At 35.5% G+C, this 14258-nt stretch overlaps 1 protein-coding gene across 1 annotated transcript; it reads left to right on the top strand.

Moving 5' to 3' along the window:
- The first annotated feature begins 2372 nt into the window (after positions 1 to 2372).
- LOC142342045 (uncharacterized) lies at positions 2373 to 13855 on the top strand. The gene is made up of 4 exons (XM_075393216.1): positions 2373 to 2603; positions 6378 to 6561; positions 10668 to 10823; positions 13680 to 13855. Exons 1-4 carry the CDS (start codon positions 2388 to 2390, stop codon positions 13781 to 13783), a joined length of 660 nt encoding a protein of 219 aa, XP_075249331.1. The 5' UTR covers positions 2373 to 2387; the 3' UTR covers positions 13784 to 13855.
- The last annotated feature ends 403 nt before the right edge of the window (positions 13856 to 14258 follow it).

Below are 14258 nucleotides of genomic sequence, written 5' to 3'. Positions count from 1 at the left end.
AAAAAAGATGGCACCCGAGAAATTGATTGTATCCTTTTGCAAATTCACCAACCTTAATTTTAAAGAAACAGCGTAAAAAAGCAATTTTTAAAGATTTTTCAGAATAATTTTGAGTGACATCAAAAGTAAACAACGGCTCAGGCTCTTTGATTTCATAATGCTAACTTCTGCCTAAAAATGAGTTGACAGTAACCATGATCAGGAGTTCAACTTCCCATATTTAAAACACAAATTTTTTGCTAATGGGAGGTATTTAGATAGTACCCAGTTCGAGGTTCCAGATGAATGTGACCTCTGATCAGAATGAAGCCGAAGTCAGCGGTGTATTTTCAGACCAAAAAAGTCAGGTTCTGAATTTTGATTCCAGCGCTCAACAGACTGGAAATTTGTGTGCGAATGATGGTAGTTTTTCAAGTGCACATTTGTAGGATCAGCTGTTGATTTAACATCAGCAGAGGAATTTGATAAAGTGTTGAGAAAATTTGATAGCAATTTAGTAATTTTTATACCAATCTTTAAATACAACCCCCCCAAACCATTCACCAATAATGCACACACCTGCGCACACACACACACACACACACACACACAAACATACATACACACTCACAAACAACCAACCGCACAAACACACACACCAGAGACACACACGCAATTAGACACACTGACAATAATACAAATACGTACACACATACACACACACACACACACACACACACACTTACAAACACTCAAACACATACACAAAAACACACATAGAGACACAAACGCAATTAGAAACACTGACAATAATACAAATACGTACACACATACACACACACACACACACACACACACACACACACACACACACACACACACTTACAAACACTCAAACACATACACAAAAACACACATAGAGACACGCAAGCACAACCCCCCGCCCCCGCACACACACACAGAAGATGTTTCCGAGGGAAGACTTTTTGATCACGAAAGACAACTCCTGTCTTCTAGGAGACAATATAGTAAAAATTGAGCAACCGACAAAAAGAAATACGTTATTAAAGAAAGCTCTGAAATCAGTAGTCAAATAAAATTGACTTTTTTCTGAAAAATCCCTCGACATTTTTTGATGATATTTGTCGGATTTTCAAGTGGATTTTCCCTTCTTGGTTAACAAAAACCGCTTGGTTTCATATCAGTGCCCCTACTTACAGTGCCCCTGAGTTTGCCAGTCCAACATTGATATACAAACCCTTATTTGAGCGAGGGATTTTTCGGAAAAAAACCGATGGCTCGGCTTTTCGACTTTGTCTTTAAAGTTGTTTGTATTGATGTCGCTTTAAAGCTATAAAAGTTTCAAGTAAATCTTTATTAAAGTGCTTAATACAGAGTATTAAATCAATTTGGCATGCTCAAAATGCGCGCCTTAAATTAGGTTTAATTGAGGATTAGAGATACTTTTAATGCGAATAATAGATGCCTAAAAGGAGCGGAAACATGCTACAAGACTTGTCACCAATTTTACAATTTAAAAGTTCTTTTATTTCGAAAAAATGGCGAAACCCCTTTTCCGAAAAAAAAGATACAAAGGATGTCTTTCTAATTTTGTTCAATTTATGTATCTAATCTTTGGGCGAATTTTACTAAGGCGGAAAGTTTGGGGCATACCACCGCGTTTTAATGCATTTCCTTATCTAGCTTCATTATGCTATTGGATCGTTTTGGTTATTTTGAAGTGCTTTTTTCTTATGAAATTGGTTATAAAAATTTCTAATGAAATACTTCATTACTTCCAATACCACAGTACCCCCTCCCCACTCTTCCATCATCATGGGGAGCAGTTGCCTCATATTACCAAATCATAACGCACAAACGTGGGGCACAAACGGAAAAAGCCTGAACTTCTAAATCGATGCGAACAAAGTAATTTCCATTATATAATTTTTTGCTGTAATATGAAACGATTTTGATGTCAAAAATTAACCATCAAGTAGTACAATTGAACTTCCATCCAGATGGCTTTAAAGAGTTTTATATTAATTATTCAACCAATTGATTGTAGAATCTTTATCTTTCATTCAACTTGAAATGTTTTTTAGTTTTCAAGCAGATGAGACTGATCTGATATGTATTAAAAGCAAAATTTGTCGGTTGTATAGCTTCGCCGAGTGTTTGAGTTCTTTTTGTTTGTTTGAATAATTGATGATTCACTATTGGGAGGGGCAATTAACGTGATAGAGTAAAAAAAAATTGTACCACTAGGCTCAATTAGATTTTTGAATTTCTTTGTACTGCTATATAATAGTACAAAATCTTTCAGTTGAACAGATGTAAAGTTGGATATAATTTGAATAAATGATTATGTAAAAACTTCATGAATTATTAAATTCTCCTTTTGTGACATGGATTTTTTCAGGAATCTTGTGTCTTTTGTGTCAGCTACTGCTATAATTTTTCCAATTTCGAACTGCTTTCAACTTAGCATTACTGACTTCTTCACCGAGTGCCCATGTTTACAAGGGTTCGGCAATGCTACCCAAAAAGTCAAGGCTCCTTCTACTGAGGCTTGTTATGTCACTTGTATGGCTACAAAGGGATGTGTTCTCTTCAGTTATTGTGTGAGTTTTATGGAACAATTACTTTGTTTTCAAATGAATCATTAAACAAAATTTTAAAAAACGGCAAAAAAATGAGGCAGTAAAACTAAAAAAATCTTACAACCCGGTTGGAGATATCAGCGCTGTTTCATTGGATTTTGTTTGTAAGAAATGCGCCGAAATTATAAAAGAAATGCGCTGATTGCGCTGAAATTTTCATCAAATATCAGCGTATTTCTCTGCATTGTCATAAAGGGTTTCTGCATAGAACAAGTTCTACAAATTCAGCAAATTTATTTTCAGATCTCAGACATGTAAAATTTAATAACCACAGGGTTAAAGTTACAAGTTGTAGTATTATAAATCAAATATACTGCATCTTTCCTTTAAATAACTAAATGAAAACTTCGGTTCATTTTCAAGTTTTTGTAAAATATTTTTTAAAATAATCTCTTAAAGCTTTTAATGTTTTTTAACATTGGAACTCCTCCGTGTCTTTTTTGCATCTGTGCTTTTAAGTTTTTCTTAATTTTTTTCTTTGACTTTTTCTTTCCCGGAAGTTTATTCCATTTACGAAAGAATTTTCTTAATTGAATTCTGACTACAATGGTTGTAATTTACATTTCGTTTTGAGAAAAAAGTCACGTGTACGATTATTTACATTAATCTCAACGTCTCTACTTAATCTGAAGTCGTTTTCGTCTTGAGTTTTTGTTGTTAGACAACATTGAAAAATCTATTTAATGAAGTGATTGCTATTTGAAGTTCTGGAGGAAGAATTTTACTTTCAGGAAGTAGTTTATGAGCAGAGGCATTTTTTTTATCTCCAAAAAGCAATCCTTTACATCCCATATAATTTGTCTGTTTATTCTATCAATTGAGTAGGATGCCAAACTTTAGAAAAAATAGCACTATAATTTTATTGCGATTTTTTCTATCTCAGCGCATTTCTCTTTCAGCACTATATTCTATTCCAGCGCATTTCTTACGTAACTTTCAGAAAATTTCTCAAACCTGGGACGAGTTTCCTGCAACATTTCACCGATATTTTTGCAACTGTTTTTCGTTTTGAAATTCATATTGTTAGTGTACAAAACTTCTGGTAGAAATCTAAAAATAGACAGGAAATTTTCTTAACTTGGCTGAAAATTAGAGATTTTCAATCTGTTTAATTGCATATTTTGCACCAGTAAGCTACAAGGAGTCTTCCATTGCATTATGTTTAATACAAAAAAAGTTCTTTTTTTTTCGTCTCAAAAGGATAAAATAGATTTGTGAATGAATAATAGAGAACAAACTGAACACAAACCAATGCAGGTTTTATACTACTGACCTACTGCTAGTTTTGTTTTAGAAAGTGGAGCCCTTAGAAGCAGAATGTATCTAAAGAAACGCAAAAAAAATTTTGAGGAAAAAATGAACATCTCTTGAACTTCTCTTGGTAACTCTTTTGAACTCCTCTTCTTACTTTTTGTTTTCCAAGGTGTTTCAAATGTTAGAGGGAAAAGAATAAAAACTTGAAACAACGAACCAAATATATTTTCCATTGTAACCTTTTCGAATCACGATATCCAAAAATTCTTCCAAATTGGGCTGCAAAAAATTTATTAAATTGGCGATTTCAGCTGAACTGCGAATAAAAATTTATTGCAGTGACAGTTTGCATAGACAATTCGTTGTATTGAGACATGTGATAAAAATTAAATTCAAAAAATTAAATACACCAGAAGTTAAAACTTTTGTATATAACCAAGACTTATAATAGTTTTAACTAAGGTAGTCCTGACATGTGAGGTTTACAGGTAGACTAAACAAAAAGTCGCTCAGCAAAAATGTCATTCGAAAGGGAAATATATAATTTTCAGTCGCGATTGCACAGTTTCGTTTATTAAAAAATGTGGGATACGTCCATTATTCTTCTCTAGATGAATGTTTTAAACCAGACGAAGTTTAAATTTTGTTTCTTTGATCACTTCTTCCTTTCACATATTTTTATGGGTTTTGTTTTGAAAAACGGTGGAAACTGAACCTGTGAAAAAAATGCAATAATGTTGTCTGATTTCATTGAGAAATACAAAAAATAAAGTAAATTTCACTCAGTTCTAAAAAATTTGTCGTTTTTGTGCAAAGTAGAGCAAAATACAGCGTTAGTTTGATTTGAAATTTTTTGTTTCTCCGCTGATGCGGATGTGTTTCGAAAGCCGGATCGGTATGGCCCGAATGTTTCTGAAACTTTTTATTGAATTTTCAACATAAACTTCTAGTTAAAAGTTAGTTGGCTGCTAACATCTTAAAATGAAATGCGACTGAATGCGATAAAAATTTCAGTTATGAAAAATCAAAAAAATGGATCTTTTCCGTTTATGCCCTCTCCCCAGCTTAATGGGTTTATTTATTTTCACTACAGACTCTGGTGCCATATTAAACGCAGGTAACAACTTTTTGCTATGTTTTGACAAAGGAGCCCCGTAACATTCCGGAGGACAAAAAGGTAAGGATCCCAAATTTTTAATTTTTAAAACGACTTTTGTTCTAAATATTCAAATAACTGTTTTTTTTCTCCCTCAAGTTCTTGAAAAACTTGTCCTAAAAGGTTAAGCAAACATGAGATATGATAAGTTAGACTCTGACTTTTCTAGAACGTTTATTCTATCTACGGACGTATCTACGGACAATTTCAAGATTCGATCTCGATCTGTGCGGCGTTGATTTTTTCTCTGCATAGAATTGATTCTTTTTCTCTCTGCGAATCCAAAAATTATATATAGAAAATGATGAAGACTTATTGTGATTCACCCCCCCCCCCACTCCGTGAGCTCCCCCAATTTAGTGCGTAGACTTCCTAGTCTAGACCGGGAATTATGAATAGACGGTCCTCGACCGATACAAGGCATGGAAATTTGGCCTGGGTGGATTTTTGTAACAAAAGAACTTGTCTGGGCTTTAAGTGATGTCCTCGAATTTGGCTTGAACTAAGACAACCGTCAACGAATTTGCCTAGACGATGAAGAAGAGCTTCCTGGATTTCGGTTGGACAAAGAACTCGTCCTGGAATTTGGCGGGACAATAAAATGTCTTGGTACGAAAAAAATTTTAGTGGAGTTCTTTTGCCAACTATTACATACAACGCAGCTAGCACGCATGCTCCTACTTCTTTTGAAATTTTGAAGGACAAACAATCTATCAAAAATTCGCATCAGTTTTTATGTTAATAATATACAAATTTGGAAGGAAAAAAAGAATAACGCCACATTTTAATAATGGCCAATGGGAAGAAGACTACTACAATTAAACTAACTAGTTTAATTCAGTCTACTGTTGTGGCAATGTAGTCCAGCTGCTATAACTGTTTTTTTAGGAATCGCAAAAACTTTTAAGTCCTTCAGCAGCTTTTCATCTGTATATTAAATTGGTGTTTTTTGGTCCGATGCTGTTTAGGCTTGTACCGCTGCTGCTTTTGTTGCTCCGAAGCAGATAAAAAAATTCTCAAAAAATTGCAGAAATACAGACTGAATTTTTGCTTGACCCAAGATAACTATGAAAAGACCTTTACTCTACCCATAAAAATAATTTGGCTGGACTTAGGAAAAAGGTAGCCTCGAATTTAACTGTGAAAAAGACTTTGTAATTTAATTCAGTTATTGTTATGTTTTTTCATTATTCAAGGTCTAGACATGGGTCACTTTGTCGTTCTGTTTTTTTCCCGGGGGCAGAGGACAGACAGCATCATGCGCAGCGCATGTTGAACATAAACTGATTACATGGCTTTAAGAATTAAAGGGAAATTTGCTTCAGAACATAACAAAATTGTGCGAAGTTTGGCATTCTGACAAAACAGAAATTGGATGGAGTGACGTTTTCAATCACCAATGTCTCTCCAGGGAACCCTCGACGTCCTCACGCAAGTGGTATGTGGCGGGAGCCACTCCTAACATCACCACGGTGACATGCAAGGAAATCAAGGAGCAAAACCCATCAGGTTGTCAATTCGGATATGATCTGTTTAAGCCACTCATCCTGCGTTTTTACGACCCCAGTTGAAAATTGGGACTTGCAATATCTTAGGTAGCTATTTGAAAAGTAGAATGAGAAGCTATGGAGGTTTTAAATTAAAAGTACTCAAGGCTGGAAGTATGGGATGGATGCGTCATCTTTAAACTAACTTTAGCGCTCAAGAAATTAGTTTTTCCTGGTTCTAGCATACCGAAAAAAAGGCAAAAAATAAGGAGGTATTCAAAAACAAAAAAAAAAGTTTACAAAACTGCAATAAAATTTCCGATAAGAAAAATGGAAAAGAAAGTTGCAAGTATCCTGCATTTATCGTAGTTCTTTGCGAATATCAGTCAGCATTTACAGTTCAGTTCATTGGTTAGCACTCATTTCGAACGCCCCCCATATAGTCAAACTGAGAAGCCAAATGCCATTGCTTAGCTGCCTTCTTTTGGGTCAACCCACATTAAGACGAAGTATTATATCCTTTTCTACCATTGGGTGTGGAAAAATTGCACGTTAATACTATATTTAGATGAGCCATTGCTTAGCTGCCTTCTTTTGGGTCAACCCACATTAAGACGAAGTATTATATCCTTTTCTACCATTGGGTGTGGAAAAATTGCACGTTAATACTATATTTAGATGAGCAGTTACCCTATATTCTTTTCTAATGTTTAGAAGAGACTTTTAGGGACTCAGTTTAGCAGCAATCCAGCAGACCCACGAAATGCAGCTAACCAGAATAAATTTGCGATCCTATCAAAAAAAATCTAGCAACTTCTGGTTAAAAGTTTCAATTTGTATCTTCTGATGTACCCAAATTTTGATTATCTATTATTCTTCTCTTTGAGCACTAAAAACAAAACACTAAAGAATTCAAACTACCAAGGAACAAACAATATTACCTGCTGAGATCATGCACCCTATGTTTTTGATCCTCAGCTATTTCAATAATATAAACTGAAAAATCTCAGTCACATTTTGGACGATTTTTGATTAAAGGGGTCAATGTTTGGAAGCCACTAAACCATCAAAATCTGCAAACGGTCTGACGAAAAAGTCACGAACTGCCATTAATGATAAGCCTTAGTTTTATAGCTAAAATAGCTGTTGAATAGGATATTTGCGACCCGTTTTCGTATTCTGTGGTGCCATTTTCTGGCGTGTCCTCGTCAGTGTTTAACAACAGCGTGATATCCAATTGTAACCAAAATCAAAGAGAGAAAACCAAAACGGAATCGTTCACCAATAATGGGTTATGTTTGTTTCACAATCTGCACTTTTTGCTGACACGAAATTCAGTGACGGATAACTTCAGACCTATCGCGGGTATAGGAGCCGCAGCATACCATGAGACTGATTGAAAAAGGTGTTTTTGACAATATTACAAATTTTTTCACAAAATAGGCTGATCTCATGTCAAGTCAGAAATAATATTGAGATCCGAGATTTTTCATTTTTCTTCTGAAAAACTGCTGACAGCCCATAAGAATCAAAACTCCTTTAATGATCTCCAAACGATAGGTCGTCTTGAAAATCTGATCGGTGATAATTCTAACCAAATCCATTGAAGTTATCAGCAAACCAACGTCCGCAGTATTGAACTGATTTTCAGGTTGTGTAGTTTCTCAACCCAGGAAACTAATTTAAATATGAGTCACCACTGCGGCCAAGCGTGACCGGGAATAAATATTTCAAAAGAATATATTGAATTGGCAATCTTTAAAAAGTTGTAGCACATCCATCAGTTTATTTGTTCTGTGATTAGTTTTAGAGTAGAAACTATTTTATGCTCCAAGCAATGTCAAAGGTTACCCAAATTACATTGTGGCTCGTTACGAATGCTCAAATCTTTGAATAATTTAGCCATTTTTAAAAATGTGCATTCAAACTGAGGAAAAGTATTTTTTTCCAGTATTTTGCCTGTTTCGTTATTTAGTCAAAAAGTGTTTGTCATATCTATCACAACATTCTTATCTCTCACAGAACATTTGAAACTAAAATTCACAGCTGATGAACAACTGTAACATTGTATTAAAAAGATTTCCAATGGAAAAAAGTCAATTTACAGAAAAGATCCAAAAAAAATTGAATTCTCCTTGATCAGAATAAGCGTCATAGCACAATCAGAAAAAATAGTTTAAAACCATCTGAATGCTTTTGGCCATAAAAAACCAAATAGAACTTCGATTTTTCAAAACTAGATTCTTATGGAAGAAACCCTAATTGAAAAATAAATTTTCAGAGTAAGTCAGACGATAATTTTTGTCGTTCTCGGGCAAGACGGTGTTCAAATTAGTTTCTGGTGTACGGTTTCCTGTACCGGTTGAAAATTTGCAGTTTTATATTTGACAAAAAACTGCAAATAGTTAGGACTGATACTATTAGATTTTGATTTGCATTTTTTCGATTCTTGTCCATTTTTTTCGATAAGAGTTTTATGACAAATCTAACTGTAATATTACTCAAAAATGTCAACTTTAAAATAAAGATGTGTCGTCAGAGAAAATTATATAAAGTTTCCGATTATCAATACTCAATAGACTACATTGGCGCACAACAATTTGCGTGTGAAATAATTATGAATTAAAAACAACATCATTAAAAACTTATCATCTATGAGAAACAATTGTCAAATAACTGTTTTGATTAATAGTCATTATAGACAGAATCAAGTTATTTTTGACACAATATTAGTTTGAATTTTTTTTGAAACCAACTTATTTCCTTTTTCTGCTCCAAACCCTTTATTTTGGCCAATGTTATGAAAGTTTGTAAAATAAAATTTACAAATAAATATGTTTTAGTAAAATGGTAAACTCAGTTGGAAAAACAACTTTTAAAATAAATTTTTGTTCTCAGTTGAATAACAACGAAAAATTTTCACTCAGGTTCATGTGGGCTGGACAATCTGTCGAAACTTTACTATGGAAAGCAGATAGAGCAGTAAACTTTAATTATAATTTGAACCTTCAAAATGGTTTTGTTTGCAAAAAAAACTTTGGTCAAAAATTATGGAAAATTATTGGGCTGTTTTTTCACTGCCCTGAATTGCATTTGGTAACTACCAAATGTTCTCTTTTTTAGTATCGCCTCAGGTTACCTCATCGAGAACAATAATTAAAGTTTTTTTTATATATCTGTGGTGTCAATGATAATATATCAAGAAGGGATAAAGAACGTGAGACTAAATTGAATATTTTGAAATCGTCAAGTCTCTTTATTTGAGGCTTTTAAGAAATTGATATATCTGCTCAGGTTTAATTTCGAAGCATCTTGTTGGGTAAATAAGTTTCCTACTAAAATTTTATTATATTCGATATGACGAGACAGTTTATCATGTAAACTTTACTCCTTCTGAAATCACTATCGTCTGATGTCGGGTAAAACATTTTATGATTTGGATCTTTGTTAAAATAACCATTTGACGTGATCTGATGTAAAAAAAAGAACCAGAAAGGCTCTGATGAGACCTAGAGAATCATCGGTGATCAAATCTTCTCTTGTTTCTGATACGGCTCTGGAAATTGTTTCAAACATTAAGTGGTTGGTAGTGCCAGAATATTCTTAAATTTTATAAAAAAACATTCGGAAGAACTAAATTAATGAAATCTTGGCTAACAACCGATCACTGTTATAATTATCGATTCAGTTCTAAGTAACGATCGAATTACTCTCGCTACCTTTTTAGACAATCGTTTGAGGTATTTCTCCTCTTTTCGCTCCCATAACTCGACATTGTTTTGCATTTAAAACAATATAATTTTAAAAGGAAAGTTTCAATGTTGTGCGGTCTTATGGGACCAAATTGCACTCTTGCAAGATTTGATGGGAAATTTTTCTATTGGATTTTTTTTTGGTTAAGAACTTAATAACTGGTTTTGTCTTGAAGACATTTGATAAAAGTCTTTATATCCTTACAGGCATCTATCCTATCTTATAGGCACATAGGTAGTCATGAGGGATAGCTATTTGCTGCGAGATTAGATTATTGGCTTTTGCAAAAAAATGTGGTTTTGCAGATGAGGGGGGGGGGGGAGCAAACATTTTAACATTTTCAATTTCACCAGCTACAAACTTTTACTTTTTCAGCTTCGGATGGCTACTACAAGATCAAAGTGCGGGGGATTGTAACAGAAGCCTACTGCGTCATGAGCGAAATAGGAGATGGTCTCACGTTCATTGATGTTCAGGATGCTTATACTGAATTCAACCATGGCCCAAATGATCCAGCAACGATGAGATACAGTAAAATCCGACTACAGGCCTCACATCAGTTTCCCTTAAGCAGTCGAAATCGACTAAAAAAGTGCTCCAAGTGTTCGCCAAACTAGGTTTTTTGGTAAACAAATCCTTCTGTCTGGTTCGCTGAGCTAAGTGGACAACAATCCACCCCCCCCCCCCCCCCCCCCCAGTCTCGTTCACACTCGTACACACATCCCAGGTTTAGGTCCCAGGTACAATCAAGTTTGTCCAGACTGAAGGCAAACGCAAAAGGAGAGCGTTGTATGATCAAAGTTGGATTCATGGATGAGGTCTGCAGCCCGAGACATGTGTTGGTAAGACCGAATCGGGTAGCTGACGGGGTGGGGGGGGGGTTGGTGCGAACTAAATTAATGGTCCGGAGAAAACAGTGGTTGCGCCCTCCGCCAGGTGAAAGTTCTTATTTGGGTCTGGTTGGTCTGGTTGGTCTGGCAAATGACCATATTATATTTAATATAGTTTGCTTAGTCTGGCCAACACCAACAACGACATGACCAATACCAACTTTTTGGCCTGTTTGATTTAGATAATGCTTGCGTTTCTGTTTGTTCGTCCTGGCGGTAAACGACATTTCATTCTGGTAATTCTGAACATTACCCACATTTTGGGGCATTCGGTCTGGAATACTGACATCCAAAGGCGAGTAGTTCGGCCATAACGAGACCCGATTCTCTGCAAAAAAGTATAAATATGCTCTGAAATGACTTTTTGTCTTAATTACAGGCAATTTTTGGAAATCAATATTAATAAGTAAATGATCAGATAAATGTCTAATAAATGAGCTGGACTAGGGACTGTATTAGGGTCTGTTCCGCCTAGCCAGTGCCAGACGGATTCTGTTTAAGATTCTGTTCGCAGTGGTTAATGGTCGGCCCATTTTCTGGCCACAAATTTGCATTAGATTATTTTCAGTTTGGGTAATGGTCTGGAATAGTCTGTAACATCTTGGCAACACTGACTGAAGTCTAATTCGTTTCGCAAAGAGTGACTGAAATCTGGTCGGTATGGTCAATACCCACGTTTTGGCCTCGCCGGTCTGGACTCCCCGACCATCACTAAAGTTCGGCTGGCCAAATATCGAGTCTGGACTTGACTTTTGAAAAAAATTTCACCAAAATTTAATGGGCTCCCGTACCGAACTACAAGTCTAAATCAGTACTAGGCAAGTCCAAATCCAAGTCTTACTTCGCTTTCCAGTAGTGGGCAAATCTTAAATCAAGTCTTGCAAGCCTGACAAGTCTTGGCCACGACTTGAATAACACTTGCAAGTTGATTCCCAAGTCAAAACCAACTTTTCAAAAAATTTGGAGTGAAAATTTAGAATTTAAAAAATTTCGCAACTTGCCACGATTTTTGCGTTAATATTTGGGCACTTTCCCCGGTTGCTATAAAATGATGCCTGGGGCATACTAAATTGTAAATTAGCACCACTGGGGTTCTATTTAGAACAAACTGAGGGTATTTCAGATGTTCTGTGCCGTTTTCAGCCATTTTTCAGCCGTTGCAGCCCCTAAAATATCCGAAATCACCAAATTTTTGTTCTTTTCAGATAAATCAAATGTCGAACGTTTTGAACCGAAGCAAAATTGGACAATTTCGGAGTTATTTTTTGACGATTTTCCAACTTTTTTTGGACGATTTTCCGGCTGTTTTTGGACGATTTCTGAGATTTTTTTGACGATTTTCCGACTGTTTTTGGACGAATTCCCGGCTATTTTTGACGTTTTCTTCGGCTATTTTCGACATTTTTTCGGCTATTTTTGCCGGTTTTTCGATCATTTATAGCGTTTTTCCGATAATTTTCGACGTTTTTCTTCAGCTATTTTTGACGTTATTTTCGGCTATTTTTGACGATTTTTCAATAATTTTTGACGTTTTTTCAGCTGTTTTTGACGTTTTTTCGATCCTTTTTGACGTTTTTTGGACCAATTTTTGACCTTTTTTTGGTTATTTCTGACCTTTTTTGCCTGCCAAGACTTGTACTAAAACTTGCTAAGTCTTGGCCAAGACTTGGATTAAGACTTGGCAACTCTTGGCCAAACTTGGATTAAGACTTGCCAAGTCTTGGCCAAGTCTGAGAAGCCTTAAATGTGTTATGATCATAGCTCTGAATCAGTACTGATACCTAGACTTGCAATTAGACTTGCCCAGTACTGATGTTGATTTGGCGTTCTGTACGGGCTAAGTTGTAGTTAAGGCGATAGTGAAACTCAAAATTAGATAAACGATAATGCTTTTTCTAAACTGAAATCTTTGAAGTGCCTTAACGAAATTCTGGTCAAGCCCGCACGATTTTTCAATTAAAAATCAATTTATAATAGGAACTGAAGAAAATCACGAAAGCACGAAGTTCTTCATTGTATGAACCTAAAGGAGACGCTCGAAAACTTCAACTCGAACTCAAAGAAATTGATTGAGTCTATCATTGGATGATTCGGAATACTAGGAGGTTTGAACATGAAAGAACGAAAGTCTAGTGAAGGAAAGGAGGTTGGGTGCATTTGCGAGGGTCTCGAAATGAACGCACAAAAGTCTGGCGAATTCACAATTGTCTTAATTAATACTCCAGACTATGAGCAGACTATGATGAGATCGACCCCGGACAATGGTCCAGACTATTATGCGCTCGAACCGTTGTACTGACCCTGTAATTTCGTTCAGGGAACCTACGCGTGTAGGTCTGGACCTCAACCTTTGTTATCACGGCCTTTTGGGCATTTTGGCATTGGGTGTACTCTGTCATGTAACGGTTGTTCACAAAATTCTCAATAGTAAATTTTGTGGAATATTGACACAATTGGGGAAACTGGTTGGAATTGATGTTGACTATTGCTTAATGAGATTTCCTACTTATGATTGGAGATTTTATACGACAGACGTTGCACTATAGTGGCCAGCCACACGACTATATAACCATAAGGAATGGTATGCTACTTGATATTTGAGATTTTGCATTACAAAGTTTGCATCTTCAGAACTTTCTCACTTAAACTATCTAAGCTTAAAGAAAAAATATTACTCCCGACATAAGCATTGTTTGATATTTATAACCAATAAAAAAAAACTTTTTCACCCTTAAGTTCGGGCGAAAAAATTTTTCGCCCAAACTTAAGGCAAATAAATGAAATCTTTTGCTAACTTAATTTACTTGAAGGCACAGGGTCCAGCTCGAAATGACGTTTTCCTCGAATTTAATCAGGAACCTGATTGTGTAATTGTAGCCAATATTGGAGCCCCTGCCCCATTAGAAAATGTGAGTCTCTTGATAAGCCTAGAACTATATGGTTAATTTTGAACACATGACAACCGCTTTTTCTGTAAAATCAGATTAGAAATTAAGAGCAAACCCAACTCTGATCAATTTAGGTCAGTATGGCTCGAGCATGGTTTTTTCCTAACAAGAGGAATAAGCCCGGGTAC

This window comes from Convolutriloba macropyga, chromosome 7 (assembly GCF_964194025.1).
Source record: "Convolutriloba macropyga chromosome 7, txConMacr16.3, whole genome shotgun sequence".
Taxonomy (NCBI): Eukaryota; Metazoa; Xenacoelomorpha; order Acoela; family Convolutidae; genus Convolutriloba; species Convolutriloba macropyga.
This window is presented reverse-complemented; position numbering and strand designations above follow the sequence as displayed.